The following is a 23,898-nucleotide window of genomic DNA, read 5'->3' as shown; positions in this document are numbered from 1 at the left end:
TCCACACAAAAGCCATGTCAGGCAAAGCAAGCGAAAGGGGAGGAGCAGTGACCATGCATTAGTACTGAGCAGAGGTGTAGCCACATGGATTTATTTTTTCCCAAGAATGCACAGTGATGAAACACAAATTTGGAGTTAAGGGTGGCCTTACTTTTTTTTTTCCTATAAAAATGCTGTGTATCTGCATCTGTCCCTAAGATGACAAGTGTTTGACCCAGCTACTGAGGCAGATGCATCCAGAGCCAAACTGCACATAGTGGCTCCATCTAAGAAAAGCAAAGCTGTTATTCCACCAGGAACAAGATGCCTGGGGAACATTCCTCCAGCCCAGCATGTGCAATGAGCTGGGGGAAAAAGCTGGTTGAGTTCATTTCAAAAGCCAAATAAATGCACTGTGAGTGGTGGACCAGTCACTAATCCACCCAAGTCCTTCTAAACACAAAAGGTCAACCCCACGTGCACTTTTTCTATCAGGTAAAATCAAGGATGCAGGTGAAATAGCACATGAAGTCATAATGCCAAGGAGACTTTTCCTAAACAGGGCATGATTACATGGCTTTTGAGCTTAGCCAAGGATGCTGAGGTCAATACAAGTTGAGGGCCCTTCCCACTTTGCAGTATGGAGGTTGAACTAGAAAAGGATTCCTGTCCAAGGATAAGGATTCTTCCTCTTTCTAAAGAAAAGGATGGAGGGAGTGGAGTATTGGCTAAAGGATGGAGTATGACAGCAATCAGTAGACAATGTGTTATTCTGTCATGTCAGATTTCCTCAGCAAAAGCAGCTCATGATGGTTTTGTGATGGAAGTTAAGTTAGAGAAAAACTGACAGAACTGCGATTTCCCAAAGGAAACAAAGCAAACATAATCTACTTTGAAAAAAATCTGATTTTATTTTTGTATTGAAAAGACCTGTCAATTTAAATAGATGTTTATTTCCATTCATGGTCTCAACCAGTGTTGTGTGTTAACATTATTCAGAACTGTATAAAAAGCCATCTGTGTTACATTGGTTAACATCCTAGAACACTGGGGGAGGGTTTGAAGCAGCTTAACATTAAAAATAGGATGTTCTCAAAAAACTTACAACTGATGCGGCATCTTCTATTCTAATTTTAAAGGAGCTAAAGCATTTTGCAAATACAATTCAAGTTATTTGGTCTTCAAAAAAACTTTAAAACCAGATTGCTTTCATAGCAGTATTGAAGCTGTCAGCTGAGAGAACACACACACAACACTCTTGTGTGTGCAAACACATACATGGAGAACCACAGTGAGCACAACTGGAACACCCCATTCAGTATCTGGATTACAAATGTGTTCCTCTGAATCCATGATCACAGTTAATTTAAAATGCTAGTTTCTTTTTTTAATATATACATGGTTTCCATGGAAACCCAAGATTCTGCACAATCAACTGACATTTATTACTCATGGTGCTGTGAAGTTCTCTAGTGAAGGGGCCAAATTCCAAAACCCTTACTCAAACATGCACATACCTCAATGAAGCCAGTGGTCAGGGGAGAAGATGGTTTAGAAAAGGGGTTGCAGGGTCAAGATCTAGATTTGAAAAACCACATGACAGATTGTCATTTAAAAAATTTTTTTAAGTCATTCTTTGGTTTATTTCCATGATTCCCAACACTGTCTGAAAAGCCCAGAGACAGTCACATGAGAAATCATAGCTCTAAAGCAAGCCCACAGCATTTTTAAGTCTTGTGTATTAAATGTTTAGAAGACTACAGGAATTCAGAGTACCCCTTACATTCATGTCCCCAAAAATCTAGTAACTGCTTAAGTGCATGCACTGAGGCACGACCGGCATGCCTGGAAATTCGTATTGTTCAAGTTAAGAGCAAATATAGCTGCAAAAAACCCCACCCACCTATAATTAAATGGTCATTACTAGCAATGCTATAGTGACTGTCTTGTTATTAAAGAAATGCAGACATGGTTTCTGCCCCTTTGGCTCGCTCGGCCAAAGGAAGCTGTCTGCTCAATTTAGAAAGGAAGCACATTTTAGGAGTCCAAGAGAGTTTAATATTTCCATGTTTCTGGGGTCAATTATTAATGTAAAGATGTAGACAAATGGCAAGTATATGAAAGCATCTCTCATACATTCCAAGGTTTGGAAGTCAAGAGCAGATCTTGACTTCCTTATCCTTAAATGTTATGGTAGGCTTCGAAAACCAGTAAGAATATAATATTTCTATGGAAAGCAAAGTAGAACTAAGTCTAGCTAGCATTTGTATGCAAGCAGTTTTTGCTATGCTTAATGTAAGGCAGATTTTATTGCAACAAGAGTTACCAGTCTGCTATAGGAAAAAAACACAGGCAACTATACTCAAAGAAGGTGGCTGATAATTACTAGTGACAACTTCTATTTTTTAGAACAACTCAGCTTTAATGTACTTTCTGGAAACAGCATTTTCATCATTGGTTTTCACTTCCTTCCCCATCCCATGTTAAGTATCAAAAATCAAGACTAGATAAAATTAATTGTGGCTATTTACCAACCAACATCTTCTATTCCAATATTATTCTTAACTGGAACAAATATAAGTCATTCTTTATAACCTACTGCCACTGGTTGTTTATAAATATCTGCTTGCTGCAATAAACATTGGTCATTGAAATACTCATTTGCAGTAACTCCTTGGCACTAGGTTAATATACTTGTAAAGTTTAATGGAAGTGCTTCTGATGTACATACAAGCACTTAAAACATCAGACTTTTTAAAACTTAGTTCTGGGGCTTTAAATATTTATAGTTACAGTTTTCACAAGCATTTCTGAAAGTATTAAATCTGTTCAATAAGTTCAGAGTCTCCTGTCTCAGCATATCTAAGTTTCTTCAACAATTACAGAATAGCTAATTTAACATTCTTGCTTCCTATGCTGAGACAACATGATACCAAAATTTAGTTATAAAAAGAGGCATTTTTGGTCAGGCTGACCCCCCCATCTGTCCCTTGACAAAAAGAAACACAGCTCAAACCTGTCTCCTCTCTCCAGAAAAAAGACACCTAAGGCCACAAATGTACACTTGCCAGAACATCAGGTGTTTCTCCATTTGTGGCAACTGTACATTCCCACTTAGAGAAATACAGTCTGAAGGCCCCACCACCACCTTGAAGAATGAACCATCTCAGAAGTCTGTTTAGGCAGCAGTGCATATGAAACCACATTACATCAAAACAGTGTGTTAAAGTCATTCCAGCTACTTCAACTAGTTTTTAACAATGTTTAATCAAAATTCCTAGTTGCAGGAAAGGAGAAAACCCCAAACTTAATGTAGAGAGAGGCATAAAGATGCAAAGATAACCACCACAATGATCCAATAGCAAAAACTCTTGTTTAAAGGTTTTCTTATGCTAAAAAAGGCACACAACCCTTTGTGAACTAGAGACAAAAGCTAGCAGGACTACAGCAATAAACCCAGAAGAAAAAGCCTACCAGAATTACCCAATTGCCTACTGGGAGGGAACAATGAAGTAGACAGGCTGCTCTTGCTCTGTTTTGTTTGCAGGGAAGTGGTCAAATTTAATAGTCAGATTTAGCCACATTAAGAAACATTTAACAAAAGCTACCCCAAGAAACCAGAACAAAACCTGACGTTTGGGTCAAAAGGCCACAGACAGGCCCTTCCATAGCATGTAGCTGAGTGAGTTCAGAGATTGGCAATGAAAGAAAAAAGCTTTAGACATGTGATGGGAACAAGCTTTGGGGTTTATCGAACAGTCACACCAAGCTTCTCCAGCACACGCACTCCCTTCTCTTGGTATTCTTGTCGGGTCATCCAGAAGTTGTCTTTGTCTTTCATGATGTCTGCTAGAACAGCACCCCCCAGAAACACCATGTGCTTCCGACGAGGGGGATCTTCGATTCGGATCTTAAATTTCTGAGAAGAAAAGAAATCGTTACTAGGATTCTTGAAACAAAGCCTTGCAAAATAAAATTGGGCTTTCCACCACAACAACGAAGTGGAAACTGTCTAGTGAGAAAAATGCAACTAAAAAACTGAAATGTTAGCACGGGGCACTGCGAGCTTCCGGCCTGCACAGCTGAATAAAATAATGGCTCTGCATTGCAAATTACACACAGCTACTGACACTTGCCCAAAACCTGTACTTTCAGTATATCAACAAAAAACCCAGGATTCAGAATACTGACAGAAAATTAGAGGCCCAATTTCTGCATTTCAGGAACACTATTAAAAGTGAAATAATTCCTAATCTTTGATGGCTGAAATTATCAGAAGTAACCAGATCATCAAATCACACACATTTTAGAATTATACCAATTTACACAATCTAAACCAGCTTAACTAATTAATATTCCCTTAACTTCTTCAGTGCTAAAGCTCTAACCTCAAGAGCTACAAAGAGAGTACAAAGCTATGACTGAAATACTGTCTCAGATGTAAAACATTTTGTTCAATTGAGTCATTCCACAGAAGACCTTCAGAGAACACTGCATTAAGAACCAGTGAAGTTCAATTCAGTTCACCATTAGAAACTCCACTCAAAGGAATTTTCAGTACAACACACTGTTACCTCTGTAACAAGTGTGGCTGTTGCCTGCTTATCACAGTAACAAATGGAAAAGGGAAACTTACTCCACCTGAAAGCTTATTAAGAGCCCTAGCCTCTCTCACTTTTAAGTATTTCACTTGTAATATGAACCAAAATTTTCACAGACTTAAAAAAAAATATTTTTTTTTTTTACTCAATGACAACTTGAAGGCACAGAAACTCCTTAGCTTTGTTTAACCAACATTACAATATGTGTCCTGGTATTTCTCAGCCTATTTTACCCAAGACTTCGGGAATTACCGGCTACTAGCCGGGTCTAGAAGGTAACTTCACTGCAAGTAGGTACCAAGCAAAGGCAGGGGTGTGAGGAAGGAGGGGCAGCGGTTTCGCAAGCTGCAGGGAGGGCCGCCCGCAGCCTCCGTCATTTCTGGCCCCCTGGTTCCCCCTAGCGGGGACTCAGGGAAGCCTCTGCGCCCCCGGCCGCAGCAGCCACCCCATACCCACCGAGAGCTTCTCCACGTCCCCTTTCAGAACTCGCTCCAGGTAGAGCTGCTTCAGCTCCCGCTCCAGTCGTGAAGGCAGCCCAGGGTACATGGTGGACCCTCCAGACAGCACAATGTGCTTGTAGAATTCAGACCTGACCCAAAAAATACAGTTTTTGTAGTGTTGTACATTTGACTCTGTACCTGTAAAGGTACCTGTACAGACAGGGGAGTAAACACAAATCTAAAAAACAGTCACTATGCAAAGACAGACTGCACAATTTCAGCAGACTTGCTCATGCTTTTCCAGAAAGCAGAAATAAATTTAAAAAAAGTGCTTTTAAGATTTTATCTTTGCTCATTCTTACTGAAATAGTTTCCAGACAACTGGTTAAGCTCCAGAAGCTTAGCCTGAGCCCCATTCCCAGCATACACCCTTTTCCCAGGAGCACACATTAGTGTCTAAAGCAAAAGATGTTACTCTGAAGACAGTTCCTGTGTCACCCCTGCACTCAGACAAAGGATTCTAAATGTTCTGCTCGTACCTGGTATCAATGTCAGCAGCCTGGATGGTGTTGAACAGCAACTCAGCCACACCAACCCCTTCGACATTGATTAAGTGAGGCTGGAAGAGAGCCTCCGGTGCCTCAAACCGTTCTCCACCAACTTTGATAATCCTGCCATCTGGGAGCTAGGGAAGAAACAACACCATTGAAAAGACTACTTTTAGCCACTTGAATGCTAAAAAAAAAAACAAGAGGAAATGACCTACATTGCTCCCAAATGTTTTAACACAGGAAATTGTTGATAATTGTCAGCACTGCACGAAGTCATTCAGTAGTACTGAAAGAATATACAAATTCTTTAATCACTCTGCAATTCACTTGGAGACATCAGGGACCAGATACATCAATACTGAGATACCAAATATTTCCTTGCAATACCAACTCCTAGCACCAATTTTAAAAATTATCTTACAAGCAAGAATAATCATTTTCTGCACATTTTCCCAACTGTGATCACAAAGTTTCAACTAAGAGCAAGTTCACCTTTCCTGACACCAGATATCAGTCTCATGTCTCAGTGCTGCATGGATGAAGCTGAAACAATTTCATATGCTAGAAAAAGTCCACTTTCTCTACAAATTCCTGTACTATAATATTAAAACTTCAAAGACCTACAATGACAAAAGTGAGTACAAAGATTTACAGACAATCTGAAAGGAAAAAAGCCTGTAGAAGACTTTCCCAGAACGAATTAATTTGATTTTACAAGCCGAGAGGTGAGCGCTACTGCCAAGAAAAATTGTGAAGGAATGAAAGCTAAATGCTACCTGAATTTAAACCTAGGAAGTTCAGGACAAGGAGAGCTGCCTTGAGACACTCACCGTGTAGGATTCAACTAGAACTGTGGTCTCTAGTGCCAGCTTCTGCTCCTGTTCAATGTTGTATCCCACGTAACACAACTTCTCCTTGATCATGCGAACCGTCTCGAAGTCAGCAGAATGGTTGAAAGCGTAACCCCGCAGCAAGAGGAGCTGGAGGGAGCACAGCAGGTTAGCAGGAAATGAGAGGAACTCTAGATCTCTCAGAAGAGGGGTAGTACATTTAGACACATATCTCTGTTCACCTCCCTTTTTTAGTGGCAAATTTGGGTATTCAGAGAAATCTGTCCCAGTGTATCCATTATCCCCAGAAAAGCAGCAGCATTACTCCAAATGGGAAATTCTCTTCATTACAATTTTCAGCATAACCAGAACAAAGACAAATTAAGAAAACCCAAAATAATTCTTGTCTTTAGAGCTTCACTTCAGAACATTCCTGTATTCCAGGTTAACCATAAGATTTGTCAATCTAAGATGTTGCTTATATTTAAAACTCCCAAACAAATGAATTGTCTATCAAACATGTTCTCTTATTTAATTATCAGGGAAGAATTACTACACTATTTTCCACACTGCAAGGAAGTCTTTCTGGAAACAGAGGAGTAGAGCTGAGAGAATACAATTTAGCTTCCACTTTAGGTGAGAAAGCCAACTTTCGAGTTTTTCCTTCCCAAATATGGAATAAATTCTGTTCTTACAAGATTGCCACTAAGAAAATGTGATGTCTCTGAATAACACCAATATCATCACTGTGATTTAGATGAGGAAACACAGTAAGAATAGACTGAATTAACACAGAGAATACAGGAGTTCTTAATGTAATTAACATGAATTATCAAGGGAAAAATCCCTTCTTGCTGTCAAGGGATTTTGACTTGAACCACAGATAGCATCACCTCAACCTTAAACCCTCTTCCCTCCCAGCTTACCTTAATGAGGTACCTGGTGATATCCCTCCCAGCAATATCTAACCGTCTCGTGAGGTGAGGGAGGGAGAAACCTTCATAAACTGGGCAAATGTGAGTCACACCATCTCCAGAGTCCACAACAACACCAGTCAATAAACCTAAAAGAACGGGGGCAAGCACAATTTTACTGCACTTTCACAATAGAGCAGAACAGCAGCAAGTTTAAGATATGTTTTTCACTGTAAACTAATACAACCTTTCTTCCCTCAGTCATCAGTAGGTATTAAACTTCAGGTTTTCATAGTAACAAATGCTTTCATACATTTTTTAAAAAAATTATTACTTTTACCTACATGTTTAGAACTCTATCGCTCACAATTTTAAGTGGCATTTTAGCATCTTTAAATTGCATTCTAATTAAAGGGAGTATCTATGTTCATTAAATGCTTATTGGGGCACAAATTCCTCCACGGATTCAGTTGTGTAGTCTTATAATAATTTCTGAAATATTAAGAAATTTAGAGATATTCAAGCCACAAGTTTACCTTGTTAAATTCTTAGGACTTGTTGATTTTTACTGGTATACAAAAAACCAAATACTTTCATAAGGTAGAAAATATTTGGACTATATAGAACACGCCTAATATTTCTTCACACAAGTGGCGTTAGGCTGAAAGAGATCCACTTTCTTATACTAAAAAAATCAACTCTCATGAAAAAAAGTTTACCACTAACTATTAAATTCTAAGCTATACAAAGCAGATATCATGAGCATGTAGAAACAGAAGTTTCTATACTTGGGGGCAAAAATCAATGATGAAAGTTGGTCAGAAAACAGTTTTATAGTTTCTCACAAGCTACCTAAAGTAAGAAACCATATTTTAAGGATAGACCTTAGAAGTGTGGTGCACTGAAATGAGGCACATCTCTATATAACTTTGGCCACTACTTTAATTTTTGAAGTAATATAAGTAAAGTGCTGTAAAGAACTTTTTTAAAAAAAAATTCCAAAATCAAACGTTTGATTTATGTGCTCCTTGATTTTTGTGTCTTAGAAGGTCTTCAGCTTTGTTTTAGATGATGGTATGTAGAAACACTGTAAACTGCTCAAAGTTGTCTCACATTCTGTTATTCACAAAGTAATTGAGCACTACACAGTAAGGTACATGTACAATTACAGCAGAATTTAAGACTGTAGATGTCAGTTACTTAAATATTTGTAAGGAATCAAACCAAAGAAAACCAAGGGGGGAAAAAAGGTAGTAACACAGATTGCAGCATATAAAATTAATATTCAGGTTTGCAAAAGTGGTTTTGGTTCAAGTAATTATATTGACTTGCATGGCAGAGACACCCTTGCAGTACCCCACTGCTTTTGGTCCTGCACAGTGACACTACAGTGACATGTTAATGAACATGGATATTTGTGTCCTGCTATGTGACAGCTCAACACACCAAGCCACCAACAAACAGATGCAAGGAGTCATGGTATTAGAACTGATGTGCTTGAGTAACTTCATAGAATCCTAGATGGACTGAACTTGATGGTAGAATTTCCATTTAATTCAGTCAATCCATAATTTTCTGCTCAGGCTAAGGATCATTTCAATTTAGTTTATCTACAGCAAAAGACTCAACTTCCCCCCCCACCCCCCTGAAAATAGTGTAGAAGTCACATGATCACCTTCTTGAAATTACTCTCTTACTCATGGTAAAAAGTTCTTCCTTTTTCAGAAAATTCAAAGTAAGCCATTAAGACTTGATGCCAAAGGCAAAATAATTACACCCTGGAAGAGTAAGAGTTTTGAGGAACCCGATTTTTGCATTTATCCATGAAAATAACACCAACAGTGGTACCTAACAATAGTTCCCCACAACAAAAAGCAAGCCTAAGGAGCTGAGCTTCCTTAGAGAACAGCATGGAATTAAGCCCAAGACACAGTGATGCCATGTTTGTACTTTGGCTCAGCAACACTGGAAACTAAAGAAATTTTAGGTTGATTTTGCCTACCTTGAGCATACAGAGTAAGAACAGCCTGGATGGCTACATACACCCCAGAAAACTGGTACGTCTCAAACATAACCTGTAAGATGAAGGCAAAAGTCAGCTTCCAAAACAGGCCAAATACCTCAAAGAAATTTCATTGGTGTTTGAAAACTGTATTTCTAGAATTCTGCATTTTTACTAATCAAAAACACTTCCCAAGAATTTTCATCACACAAGATTCCACAGGAACATTAGAAACCTATGTGCTTTGGGACAGTAAGAAGTACATTCAGTTCTGTATCTTAGCTGTTCACACCAGACAAGCCAGGTGAGATATTCCACATCCATTAAGCAACAAAAGCAAACACAAGAAACCCACACATCAATTTTTGCAGCTTTACACAAATTTTTACTTTTCCAAAGTGCTTAATGAGTGGGAGGCAGTACTTGTAGACCAGCCAAGCAGCTCATTACTGAAGTGTGACTGGGGAATAAAATGTTTGTTTAAGATGTATAAGATGTATGCTTTAAAACAAAGTTCAGGCATTTTTCATTCCTCATATTAAGCCATAGACTTTATACAACTGCACACTATGTCAAATAAAGACCAGACTCCTTCACATCTTAATCTAGAATGAGCCCAGTATCACAGGCTGCTCTCTGGATCTGGACCACTTTCTTCCCTTCTTTAAAGGGCAACCAATTACAAACTTTTAAATTTAGTGTAAAATCCACTACAGAGAGAAGATTGCAGGTTTGCAGATTTCATACTGAAACAGGAAAAGTAACTCCTTGCCTTGTGAACTAGGTTTCCCTAATCACTGAACTAGTTTCAGTTAAGAAGCAGAACAAGATTAAAGGATGTAGAGTTTTATAGGATCTTGTCTTCTTCCTAAACACAAGAAAAGGCCAAGTAAACAAATCATGCTGTACAGCAGTTTTCCCCTCAATAAGCTTTACCATCCAGGAAAAATGGATGAACTCTGATTATTCCAACAAATACAGCTTTGCTTTTGCTACCCTGCAGGCTTCAGAACCCTTCTGCAACTTCTAGGATTAGAAATGGATTCAATCCTAAGTGCTCCCACAGTCCAAGTAAAAGATATCTAAATATTTTTGAAGAAAAAAGCTGATGCCTGACAATTTTAGAATTCTGAACTATTTAAAGAACCTCCTCCGTTAGAACAGTGTGAAAAGGAACAGAAAGGGAACAGCTGAAAGGGCAGCAACTCAAAATAGAACCCCTTTGAGTAGTCATTGTCTAAACCCAACACTAATCCAATGGATACTTTCAAACAACCTGAGTGCTTATTAAATCAAAAAATAATGTAAGAAAAATCTAAACTATCACCTTCATACAACAAAATCAATATTCAAATGGCACTAGTTACTGCCTTCACATGTACCAAACCCTAAAGGCTTCTACAAAACCTTTCATAACCTTTGGGAGTGTTGTCATTCTTTCAAGAAAAAAAAGAAATGGATTCTCCTCTGCATTACTTTATTCAACATGGAACATGCCTTGACACAGGGCATTTATGTTAACAAATCTTGAGATATAAATACTGAGCAATATGTTTCCCTGAAAAGATTCTTCTTCACATAACAGCAGATTTTTGATTACCTACAAAGTGATGTTCTAACTGGGTACAGAAAGAATTAAAAACCGGGAAAAAATATAAGAAATCCTAGGTTGATTTAGATGGAAGTGACTGTGCTCAAGCTTCTGATTTGATTCTCTGCAGCTTCTTGATTTGCCACTACAGTCTGGCTGCTTCTGAGGGTGTTACACAATGAGAGTGCAGCAGATGAAGACAAACAGTAAACACCCCATTAAGCTGAGGAGCAACCCAGGTCTTTTACGTGCTATGAAAGGAAAAGCACTTTTTAAACATATATTTTACAATATAGCTGACATGTGAACACTTGCTGCCTTTCTATTGCAAGTGGGCCTGACAAAGTGATGGAATGAGGAGAGAGAATTACTGGAAACAGAATGAAGGACAGCATATATAATTATCTATCATCTTTATATGGTCCAGATGACTAAGCTTTTCTTCTAAAACACTACTGCACTGTATCCCAAAATGCAGAGACATTATTATATTTACTGCAGGCTTTAGGAAGTATCTTCATTCAGTCCTCTGCCTCATACTGGGCTCACCTCCCTGGAAAGGAGGAGGCTACATCAAAAATGGAAGGAGCATACATTGCAGTTAAACTAAATATTCTAAGTTCTCATAACCTTGTGCTCCATTACAAACATTAGTAGAAACAATGAGCTTCTGTGTAACCCAAATTTAAATTTACAAAAATGGATTCTAGTTCTCACTAATCTTCTGCAACTTGATCTTTCAATGTTATTCTTGCATCTTGCAAGGTTAAGTATCTATGGTCTCTGTGGTAGTGTTAAAAAGGCAAATGGAGCAATGCAAATATTACATCACAATTCAGAGGCCGTACTAGACTCTTGGATTTTTGGTGTAAAATTATTTGGCACAAGAATAACTAAAATCTATCCTTTTGTATTTACCAGGAAAACAGAAACAAGAACACTATTGTTGACAACTAAAAAGCAAAGAAGCCTGGGCAGGAAATAGAGCCATTCCAGCTCCATGGAGGCCACCCAGAATAACCTGCTCTGCCTATACACCACAGCTGGCTGATGTACAGTGCATGATATTACTAGTATTGCATTACCTGATACTTAGGTCACAGGACCTTAATGTCCACAACTGTTAAAAAAATGCTGAATTTAGATTGCACAGTCTGATTTATTTTTCACTCAAGTTTTCCCAACTTTGCTAGACTTCATTTGCTCCCTGGTCACTGAAAGAAAGGATTAGTGCAAACGTATTCACTGCCAAGTTACAGAAAGCACTACTGTAGCTGTGACATCAAAAGGATTTCAAAGAAAGGTGCTGATAAATGTAAATACTTAACAGACTAAGGAATGATTTTGGGAAATATATATACACAAGTTTTATATTCAAACTTACATGAATTGAAAATACCTATGATGCTTATGAGAAAAAAATTCAACAAACCAGAAAACTAAACCTTCTGTTCTCATCAAACGTTACTGCTCTTCAAGCCTGAGTCTTCATCACAGGTAGGGCACCTAAACAATATATATTTGACAACCTACATTGAATACAAGGCTCAGCGGGAGCTTAGATCACCCAGGGCAGCACTCTGAGATTGAGGATGCAAGAACCGGGCTTTCCTTCTTAGAAGGCTTTCATTGATAATCCCTTGCACTAATTAAAGATTAGTGCATTGGCTGTCATCACACCTTCGTCTCAACCACCTCCAACAACACTGTTCCATCTGGTAAGCATCATCTAGCTCCAATCTCCTCTGCACTACTGGCTTATACAAGTCCAAGTCATTTAAAGTAATTAATATTCATCCAACAGCTAGTAATCAACGTATCCTGGGTATGTGAAGACAGACATGTATTTCCAATTCTGTGTTTTAATGCTGCTATTAATGCTTGAGACAAGAAGCTTGCTTACAGCTTGTGAATGACATCAGCTGGTTTGAATTCAAGCACAGCAGCATTCATGCCTATGGCTGAGAACGGGTTTTGGTTAGAGAACAGAACTGCTTTGCTTCAGACAGTCACTGCGTGTGGCTGGAACAAGGAATCTCTTAGCAGTGCTCCAATGTATATCAGCTGTGTATCAGCTCCTCCTAGACACACATACCTCCACAATCTTCTCCCTATTTTTAGTCGGATTCATGGGCGGCTCTGTGAGTAGTATTTTACAATTTTTTGTGTCAATATTAAGTTTTTCTGGACCAAAAGTGTAATCCCAAAGGTGCTTCATATCATCCCAGTTTCGAACAATGCCATTCTCCATTGGATAATTCACTTCCAGCATCGATCGTAACTCACTGGCTTCATCACCAACCATCAGATCCTGTAAAATTTTAACACAAAAAATTGTCAAAAACCACAAAAACAGTGTTTACAAAACACCAAACTCCTCATGAATGACAGTGAGCTGCTTCAGCCTGTGTCCAATGTGCTCTTAAACAATGCCCACATTTTTGAATCACTTGCAGGTACTTAGGAGAGAAGTAGAATATATTTCATGTAATATTTAAATTTGGCTCTTACCCATCTCACAGCTTTTCCAAAATAAACATTACTAATTTGATTTTTTTCAATTAACCAATAAACCTTGTTAGAGCTAGAGACTACAAAGACTTAAGCATAGGTGTTTCTCCACTGACACCTTCAAAATTATTTTACCAAATAGTAATTTCTAAGAGCTGAGATGCAAAACAGCACATAAGGGTAGTAGGTGGGATTGGCAGAATATTTTTCCATGCATGTTGCAAATTTCTGTGCACAATACCAAAAAAGGAATAATGAGAGGTGAATAAGCATACCGAACAGGAGCAAAAGCAAATAAGAGATTATAAATTCCACACCAGACATTAAAAGAAACAATGGTTTACATATTGCCTGTGTCAATAGGGTGTGAAGAGACACATCTGAATATAAAATATAACCTCATCTGTTCCTTGCCAGAAGTCCCAAGCCAGAAACCCCAGAAATGCATTCTTGCACAAACACAACCAACTAATGCAATTTGTATAGTCATTTCACACTGATTAAGCAATCTGTTTATTAACGTTAGTTATGCAAACACTGCACATTCAAATTAGTAGCATCCCATCTTCTCCTTTCCCACGTATTTCCCACAGGAAGTATGCACAGTAACATCTTATCTTTGCTCCTCATTATATCCCATACTTTTCTAAAGAAGCCTGAACTGACTCACTTGTACTTAGGCTGTAAAAACATATTTCTAGGTACCATTAGTTCTGTGTCCATAATAATATTAATTGGAAAAAAAAAAAAAAGCCAGCTGCTTCATCCAACCATATGCCACGACAGTTTGCAGTTGCTGTGGCACAGTGGAAGTGAGGGTTATACTATTCAGTGCCAGGGGAAAAACAAGACACACAAGAAAAAATCTGGCATGTGGTTTATAATGCCTATTTTAGAAGTAACCTAAGCAATTGCTATTGACTACACAAAAAGGAAGTGAATTGAAAATAGTTTAAGTGAAACCATTCCCCTTTCACCCCCTCTCCCTGACAAGGTGTTTTATTTGTTTTCCCTTGCACAGCAGATCACACTTCAGCTCTTGACTGTACAGAAGACAAAAGTCAAGACTCCAACACTCTCAATCCAAAGCACTCTGGTGAAACCATACTATGAGAACTCCACCATGTAGCCACATTACTCATGAGAATTTAAGACAACACAGACTCCACCAGTTAGAAGAATCAGAAATCAGAAGCCTTTTTTGTGCACTGCTCTTTGAGGCTCCAAGCTGCCCAACAGGACACAGCCCAGGAAAAGCCGCTATTCAAAGGTGCAAAGCGAAAGTTGCACAAAACTTTCACATCCTTTTAAAACAAAGCTAAAGGGCAGAACAATTGTTCTCTCTTGAGAACATCAGCACTAGCACACTAACAAACACGTACACTTGGGAGTTGAAGAGCAAGAAGGACAACACAACCAAATCTGCAGAGAGGAATCAGTATCGTGGCATCCAATATTTCCACCACTTCAGTACTCAGTAATATCTGTCTAACTGAAATCTGAACATTTCTTCAAACTCTTGTTTTGTTAGGTTAAAAGGAGCAATTTCTACTGTTAAAGATGCTGAGTTCACGTTGATCTTCCAATGTTATTCTTGCATCTTGCAAAACTACACGTTATGTAGCATTTAAAAGCAATACATAAAATATTCTCGTTAATTAGTTGCCAGTAAACCAAAGCAATGAACAATGTCCAAAATAAGTATGTATTCAAATGTAAAATGTAAGACAAGACAAAACAATGAATAGCATTTTAGAAATAACATAACAGCTACTAGGTCTCATCAAGCAAAAATGGTAAACAAAAAGCACAGGGGCACCTCACTTACCATCATTTTGTTATTCTACTTCAACAGGTCAAGAAAGGTGAAGAAAAGGTAGAAGCAAGAAAGTCAGAAAAGGCCTAAATGAAATTCTCAAATTATTTTAAGTACACAATAGAATTAGGCTGAAAAGAGATGCATGTACAGCAGGAAATGATCTGAGTTAGTTTAGTTAGGGCCAAACTAACAGGACATCAGATTAAACTGTCTCTTTAAAGGAAGCTATTGCTACATGTCAGTGGCAAGTCATGTTTAGGCTTCCTAGACTGCAAGCAAGATCAGTGTATGTGCCTATCTCTCATAAATAGGAATCTGTGTATAAATATTCTGTAACAGTGAAGTTTTACCCTGGGCTAGGTGTATATCTGAACTAGACAAGACTCTGCACAGGACAACTGACTAGCTCTGACAATTGCTAAATTTAAATTTTATTTTAAAAATCCACTCAATATATTCAAGAACTGAAAACTACTCCTTAGTACTGACTTATTAATACCCCCCAAACCTGCTGCAGACTAGTAAGTCATGAAAAGCCCAGAGCAATATCTATGCTTCTGGATTTAGCTGCAATTTTAAGCAAAATAATCCCAGTAATGAATGAATTCCTGAGTAGGAAAAAAAGCTATATTCCTGCTGCTAGCTGAAATGAGAATCCATAAGGAAAATGTGGTCAAAGCAAATTGGTAACTTGATGGATGATAACCACTGTTTTGATCAGCTTCCAGGCTCCTTTCACAGCATTTCTGAATTCCACAGGAGTGTAGTTGTGTAGTTTTCCTCAATAGTTTTGAAAAGTTAAACTGAAAATCTCCTTGCCAGCTTCCCTTACTCAGTTTTAAACTTATACCGAAAGAACTCACAGCATATGCATGGAATTAAATTTTGGCATAAAACTCATCTGCTAAAATACATTTTTTTAGGAAATCTGCAAGATTCTCATGAAGAAAAACAGCACTCACACTTATCAAGTCTTTCTACTGTATTATCCTACTGGGATACCCAAAGTGCCTGTGGCAGAGATTTCTTCTCTTGATACACTGCCTCCTTAAGAAAGGGTTACAAGCTGTTAGGCAAATCACATAAAACTACCAGAAACAATCTAGACACCATTTATACTCTTTGAAATACACCCACATGATCTGTGCTCAAGCAGAAGACCAGCAATGCATGCAAAATGATTGTTTAAGGTTCTTTTGCTGATCTCATAGCAATTACCAACTTCTACATCCTATCTTTTCAATGCACCACTGTTATCTGTAACAATATTAAATGATCAGATAATCAGAGGATACCAAAACTGATGGGGCAGGCTGTATTGAATCAGACAGAATGAAAACATGACTTCAACAGTGAGATTTCATGCAAGAAAATTCTGGGGGGAGTTTAGACTCATAAATCACTGCATAATTTCATAAAACTTTACCAGGACCTCTTTTAAGGAGACTCCTCACATTAAGTTCACGAAGATACCCAAAGAAATACCTCTACCCAAATCTTACTAGAGAAAGGATTGTTTTCTGTCTCCTTACAAAAAAATCCTCTTTATTGTAAAAGGGAAAGATCTCTATCCTCTAAAACAAACTGTCCTAGCTGATACAAGGTAAAGCACTATTGAGATAGTAATGAGACAAACCCACAAACACATTTTGGGAAGCTCTAGCATCTTTCAGCCTTTTGACTTCCTTGTATGGCCTTCTGCTGATTCTACAACCATTTCACAAGCAGAAGCAGAAACCCAACAACTCAAGTTCTCCTTGTCAACGACAGGGTTCTGAAAATAAGGAACAAGACAGGACTGATTGTTTTTTCCTCTTCCTAAACTGCTGCTCAGAACGAATAAGGAAGGGAAAATTGAAATCCTGTATATGTGAGGTCCTACCTAACCTTCACTGGCCTAAGTAGGCACTTCTACAGTTCTGCATTGCCTCCTGCTTCTGCCTAACTCTCCAACTGGAGCTTGCCCCATGGTCTAGTAAGGCTGTCATTACTTTACCTGACCAAGAAATCCCTCTTTTTCAGCTGGATCAGCTCACAACACGCCTGCACAAGCAGCATGACCAGCACAAGGTGAGAATTGTGTGGCTACAAGCAAGAAGGGAGGATGTGACCACAGCAGGGCCAAGACATTTACCAAAGCCTATATAGCAGAAGCAACTAATAACATTTGAAGTGTTACTCTCTAATTACAAAATAAGTGAAAAATTATAGCTCCCTGGACATCAGAAAATGAATTCTCCAACAGCAGTTCTCCCCTCATGCCTTGGAATAATGCCCCAAGACAAAGCAGCCTGATGGAGAGCCCCTCCATCTCTAACTGGTGTGGAGCACCTACGTCCATCAACAGCAAAAGGAAAACAAAAACCATAGAAACAATGAAACGCAAACACAGCCAAGGTTAAACATCTCATACAAGATCACAGATGATCAACTCTGAGTAGAAAGCAAACCATACAGAAAAACCTGGAAGCTCCAGCAGCTCTTCAGCACTGTCTCAGAATCCCACACGATAGCTTGGTGACAGTCAGTCACTTCTGTCTGATTTCTGCCTTCTGATCTTGACACCATTTGCATTATTGGCATTTGAAGCCCCTTTTTGCCCAGAACCACTCAAGCCCTACCTGCTGCCTCCTCAGGTGCACTATCTGAAGGCCTCCAATGCTTTAGAGCACCCTCTTCTTAACTTTGTAGTTTGTGACAGGCTAAAATCCAATACAGAAATGAATCAAGAGATACTGAAACAGCATAAAAGGGAGTTAAGGAAAAAACATTTCCAAACATTACACAAGCCCTAAATATTTTTATCTGTCAGAAAGAAATAACAATAAAAAAATTTACCTTGATTTCAATGTTTCCTACTTTAGCAGTTGATCTTATAATGGGTCTGCCAACCAAAGCTGGAAAAATGTGCTCAGGAAAATTCGAGCCTGCATAGCCACATTTCACAAACTGAAAAGGAAGAAATAATTTTATTAGAATATGCATTATTTTTGTTTACAAATAGAAACCTGGTTTGGGGTAAAAAATTAAAAGTCCAAATTTAAGAGCATGTACCCTGCTGGAAACCAAATTAATTTATACTTTCAAAGCAATTTTACACATTTTAGACGATGCATAGATTTTTAAAACTGAGTAAAAGTATTTTCCAGAATGTTTTCTGAATCAAGACTATCAGATTTTTGAGAAACAGTTTAAAATGAATAGGTACACTGCAAGGTGTAAAAGCATCCAGGGTCTGAATTTGGATTTCCTGCCACTCTATTAAAAAAGTCCTCTAGCAACCTAAAATCTGTAATTTTGTAATGGATCACCTTATAATGAGTACCCAATGAAACCTAATTAAATCACCTCTCCAATTAGAACACATGGTAGCATAATGAATTACACACCAGAAAAAGCCCCAAAAGCTTGTGAATTCAAGTTATATACTCTTGTAAAAAGTGCTCAAATGTGAACTAGCAATTCAGACAGATTTCTCAAATTTTTGTAATTTTGAAGCTTTCCTTTAAGGATAAAGTCTGCTGCAAGCACTTCTATAACCAACAGCACAACCAAAACCTCAGATGATGGCAGTTCACACCAAACAGGATGAAAAGAGTGTTTATTACCCAAATATATACAAAAGGAAGCTTTATATCACTGGGTTCCAAGACAGTATTTACTGAACAATAAAAAAATATATAGTCACTAGAGGAAGTTCAGCTGTAAAACGTGAACTTTAAATGTGCCAGGAAGACATTTAGTTCATAGGGATCAGCAAGTTGTGCTCTTCAGCTCTCCTATTTTGATAGGGCACTTTCATGTATCATACCCTAGTGTTCTGCCTGCAGCTCATACAGAGAACACTCCTCTTTTACTCTGATGCACAGTTTGCACACCAGGCTGTATTAATATGCCAGAACAAAAACATTTTCATCTGCAAAATCACCCAAGCACTGAGGTGCAGCAGCAGTAACCCAGCACCCCAGATCCCTGGGGTTGGAGGGACCCTCAGGAGCTGTGTCATCCAACACTGGGCTCAAACCACTCACTGCTGAATTCTGAGCAGCTTGCTCAGAGCTTGGACCGGCTGGCTGCTGGGAACCTTTAAGAACAGGCAATTCACAGACTCCACGGGACCCTGTCCCAAAATGTAATTATCCACTGCAGCTTGTATTAAAAGCCATCTGCTAGAATTTCCCAAATATTCGCCGAGTTTTCTGAAGCAAGGTCTGAAGACTGCCACTGGAACAATTATCCCAGCAAAGAGCACAGCTAATTGCAGCTGAGAGGAATTCTGTCATTACACTAACGGTAACATGAAAAGTCACTTGTGCTGCTGCTCGTAATTATTCACCTTACTGCAGTAAAAAAGGGCACCTGCTGTGGAAAGAAATTTAGAGAGCTGGTCACAGACAAAACCAATAGATATTTTAATTAAAGCTAGGGTAATAGAGGGGAGAAAAATTTTGGTTTTTTTGACCCTAGCTTCTTTCACTCCTTCAGTGCTTGCCCTCCAAAGGCAGAGCTGTTTGGAATACCTGAAGAATGACACTGTGTACACAACTCGTTTCCCTCATTCTACTTCAAACCCAGAATACTCTGAAAAGGCAAGTATTTATCAATTTTTTTGGTTATACTAAGGCCAAACCTGCCTAGGAGTTGCATAGATTTAATCTGTGCATTCAAGAATGCAGTGCTGCTATGAGAAAGCAAACAGCAGCCACAAGCACTTCTGGATTGCATACTTGAATACACCAGCACATCAGAAGTAACAGGATAAGAAATATCCAAATAAATCTTTAAAACTTAAACTCCTGGAACACCCCCTCAAGAAGCTCCACTACACAAATTTTCAAAACCCCTGTACTTATATAGCAACCCTGATGTATGCAAGCAAAACAACTACTGCACAAAAATCTGCACCTCTACTGGGCAACCTTTAAAACACCTCCCAGAATCACATACAACTGCACTGACCTACAAACTGCTGACCTACAAAACCACAAAAATTCTTACTATTTGATATGAATAGCAACTTCCAGCCTCTTTTTGCATTAAGATCTTGATGTATCTTCCTGGGAAATTAACAAATTCTAGGTTTTAAAAACAGACTGTCATTTCTCCAACCAGCCTAAAACACAATCAAAACCAGATTTAATTGATGCAAACTACAGTGAGCGAGAATAAGCTTAGACACTGACAGTCTGTTTCCCACTTTTTCCTGGCCAGAACAGAGAGCCTCAAAAATTACATTTGACAAAGTCTGATAGACTCTGCCACAGACAGAAAGGACGGAATTTTAACTTGCCTTCAAATTTGAAATTTCTCCTTCCAGTCTACATAAAAATTTGGGGAAGATAAGAACAAGTGAGCCTTCTTTGTCAGCTTCCCCATCAATGGGGACATCCCCACTGTAGTATTCTCCCTGACACTATCCTGAACATTCAGCTGGTTCAGTTGGTTTGTGATCACCTAACATTGCCTATCATGGCTGAAGAAAAGGCTCAGTAAAACCAGCCACAGGAAAATGCACAGATCTGTACAATAACAGACTTTAGACTCTTAGATTTTTTTTTGAAGGGGTACAGGAAACATAAGATACCTCTCCCTCTTGTCCCTTACAGAAAATCCTTCAAAATCTTCAAGTAAATGTTATGAACTGCAGTAATCTGGAGCAGCTTCTCTTTTCTAAGGCCCAGCATTAAACACTCACTGTTCTGCCACTCTCAGTTTGAAACTCTCTAATTTAAGTACAGTGCACTTGTTTCTCTTCCACCTTTTGCCACGCACAACCCTCAAACCAATTATTGAACAATTTCAGTACAATGCTCGGGTTTCCAACAATAACACAAGCACTCCATGAATTTACCCATTTCTGCAAGAACTAATTCATCATTTGTTTTTGCACACATTTGCTCTACATTCAGAATGTTCTAAGAACAGCTATTTAGCCTGCCCGTGTGCAAGACCATGTATGTAACAATTTTTACCATATATAGTTTCTTCTCCATTTCACTGTGGTTTATACCGAGTCTTTCACTTCCTACTGAGTCATCAAACACTAACAACTTGCATGTATAAGTGTTCTTTCAAACTAAAAGAATGAGGAAGCTTGCAAACAAGTCACGTGACTGGTTTTAAAATGAATACTAATATTCTTATCACATCTCAGTGCTTGATCCTTTCCACTGATACAACTCTCAAACAAAAACCCTAAATACAGTTACAGCAATTTTACAGGCCAATGAGTAACTTTCTGTTTGGCCTCTAACAATAAGAATGCACCTCTAACACTCCAGACCCTTGAGGTGCCATTGCCTGCCTCCCACACCACATGTTGCAAGAACTTCCTTCGAGTCACTCACCTCTTCCTCAAAGACAGGCTGCTGCCTATCATCAGAGGTCCTACTGCAGCCTAACAAGAACAGTAAATTTCAAATTTCATGCCTAATGTTAAAAATTCACTTCATTTTTCCAAAGACATTCTCCATTTTTTATCTATAAGTGTTCTGACACCTGTAAAGAGATTTAATTTCAATCATGCTTTTAAGTGTGAGATATTAGAAATAACTCTAAAATAAGACATCTCTTGTCACATAGGCAAAATATTATCACCAAAATACTGGCTTGACAATACAGAACTACTTGATATCTCAACATGTAATTGAGACTCAAAAGTTTTACTGAACGGAATTTTTGTCCAGCTTCGTTATCCCAATCCTCGTTCAATTACCCCAAATCAGTGTGAACATTTTGAGTTGATGGATTTCACAATTCCTTCTGACATCCTGCTCTCCCACCCAAGGAGCTCCGAGGCTCCCAGACACACAGTGCTCTGCACAAAGGCTGAGACAGCCCAAAGCCACCCCAGCTGAAGTGACACAGGCCCCTCCTCTGGCACCAGGAAGGCACCTTCCACTCCTGTGGTTATTTATATCCTGCTGCTCCAACTCACCGAGGGAAAACCCTACGGATCCAAGATGTCTCTGGAACTCACAGCACACACAGATACCCAGGCTGTAAAGAAACGTGTGTGGCACACCCAGCTTGGCAAATCGGGTTGGAAAAATTGCTTTTATCCCCTGTGTCACACCTGAGACCAGCCAAGGCACAACACTGCTGTCACCACCAATACACTGAACATTTTACAACTCAGTCATTATTGCCATATAAAGGACCACACCAACGGATGAAGCTCTGATTTTTTTTTTCTAAATTTGGGCTTCCCAATAGGAATATTAAAGAAAAAAAAAAGCCAAAACCAAAAAAACCCTCAACAACAGCAACAAAAAAACCCCCTCAAACTAAAAACAAACAAACCATAAAGCAGCTTCCATATCCCTGTGTAACAAGAAAATGCTATGCTATCTCTTCTTCTCTCCTTTTTCTAAATGATAGTGCAAAAAGTGCCCAAAGGCTCTGAACTCTAGCCCTATTAAAGATAATTTTTGCTATATGAGGGTTAACAAAGACATCAAAAGTGTCAAATCCCTGAACTGTCAAATATGATGATCTTCTTCCTGAACTACTCTAACAATTTCAGATACTAATTGAAAAACCCTCTAATTTAGGACACTGAATCTCTAATAAAATAATCCTTTGTCCCAACTATTCTCTCCTAGGGTTATTAAAAAAAATATTTATCACAAGTATCCATATATAAGAAAACCCCTTGGTTTTTTTTGCCATTCAAGAGATCCTACTGCATCACCAGTTAAGGTAACTCTCCACATAATATTGCTTTACTAGGGGAAACGCTAGACCGCTAAAAAAAATTACCAAGGGGAAATATCCCCCGATAGCATCTGATCTCCTCCTGCTTTAAAATGGTATCTCTTTCACTTCCTGCCAAGGTGCCTCACAGCCTGACAAAAGGATGGGTTTGCCTGCACGCTGACGGAGGCCAGAAAAGGTGGAAAGGATGGGGAGAAAACCTTTCATTTAAAAATGCCAATTTGGAGGTACGTGGCAGATTAGAGAGGTATTAAGGAAAGGACGATGCTCTATTTTGAACAGCAGCTGCCAAAAAGAAAAAATCAAACAAAAAACCCCCACCAAAGCCCCCAAGCATTTCTCTAAGCGAATAATCCTGCAGACACAGGACACATCCTAATTGCTCAATGCAGAATGCGCTCATTCAGAATTTTAAAAAATCGGTATTTTTGTCTAAAGGCGCGTTGCTCCATGGAGACCCGCTCAGGTCACGCAGAGAAACCAGGGTACTGACGGCAGAACGAGATCGCGGCGGGGCCGGGGGCGGGCAGAGCAGCCGCAGCCCCGCACAGCGCCGGCGGTGCCCGCGGTTCGGGAGCACGGGCACGCCCGCCCGAGGGCCGCCGGCCCCCCCCGCCCATTCATTCCGCGGGCCCGCCGGAGCGCCGGGATGGCGGCCGGGCCCGGCGGCGGCGGCAGGGCCGGGCGGGCGCGGCCCGCGGGCGGTGCCGGCAGGAAGCCGGGCCGGGTCCGGGGGGAGCCACCCGGCTTCCCCTTCCCCTCCGCCCCGGCAGCAGGGCGGGTCCCGGCGCCGCCCGCAGAGACTCACCCCGGTGCCGTTGTCGCACACGACCACTTTCCTGCCCAGCGTGTCCATCGCTGCGACACCGACACGGCTCCGCTCCGGGACCGACACCGACCGCGCCACCGGCACCGCCCCGACCTCCGCCGGGCCCCCCGAGCGC

General features: G+C 39.5%; 1 protein-coding gene across 3 annotated transcripts; it reads right to left on the bottom strand.

The window, feature by feature from the left end:
* Window positions 1-867: 867 nt before the first annotated feature.
* ACTR2 (actin related protein 2) lies at window positions 868-23,898 on the bottom strand. Of its 3 annotated transcripts, XM_054290182.1 has the most exons (10): window positions 23,763-23,898; window positions 18,077-18,187; window positions 15,248-15,262; window positions 13,004-13,219; window positions 9,318-9,390; window positions 7,328-7,464; window positions 6,402-6,551; window positions 5,560-5,705; window positions 5,037-5,169; window positions 868-3,898 (listed from the first exon to the last, which is right to left on the bottom strand). In XM_054290182.1, exons 1-10 carry the CDS (start codon window positions 23,808-23,810, stop codon window positions 3,728-3,730), a joined length of 1,200 nt encoding a protein of 399 aa, XP_054146157.1. In that variant the 5' UTR covers window positions 23,811-23,898; the 3' UTR covers window positions 868-3,727. The 3 variants fall into 3 exon arrangements, with proteins under 3 accessions (XP_054146157.1, XP_054146158.1, XP_054146159.1); XM_054290183.1 differs by lacking the exon at window positions 15,248-15,262; XM_054290184.1 differs by lacking the exon at window positions 23,763-23,898 and having other exon boundaries at window positions 15,248-15,265; window positions 18,077-18,126.

Source organism: Melozone crissalis, unplaced genomic scaffold, assembly GCF_028551555.1.
Source record: "Melozone crissalis strain CALT ecotype California unplaced genomic scaffold, PUWL_Pcris_2 ptg000081l_1, whole genome shotgun sequence".
In the NCBI taxonomy this organism is placed as follows: Eukaryota; Metazoa; Chordata; class Aves; order Passeriformes; family Passerellidae; genus Melozone; species Melozone crissalis.
This window is presented reverse-complemented; position numbering and strand designations above follow the sequence as displayed.

What these genes read in the sequence shown, in the direction of transcription:
- ACTR2 (XM_054290182.1), bottom strand. Translation starts at nt 23,810, where the DNA reads ATGGACACGCTGGGCAGGAAAGTGGTCGTGTGCGACAACGGCACCGGG. An exon ending in TTCTAGTTGAATCCTACACG is followed by an intron (nt 5,706 to 6,401) that starts GTGAGTGTCTCA and finishes TTTCTTCCCTAG; the next exon opens with CTCCCAGATGGCAGGATTAT. An exon ending in GGGACGTGGAGAAGCTCTCG is followed by an intron (nt 3,899 to 5,036) that starts GTGGGTATGGGG and finishes TTTTCTTCTCAG; the next exon opens with AAATTTAAGATCCGAATCGA.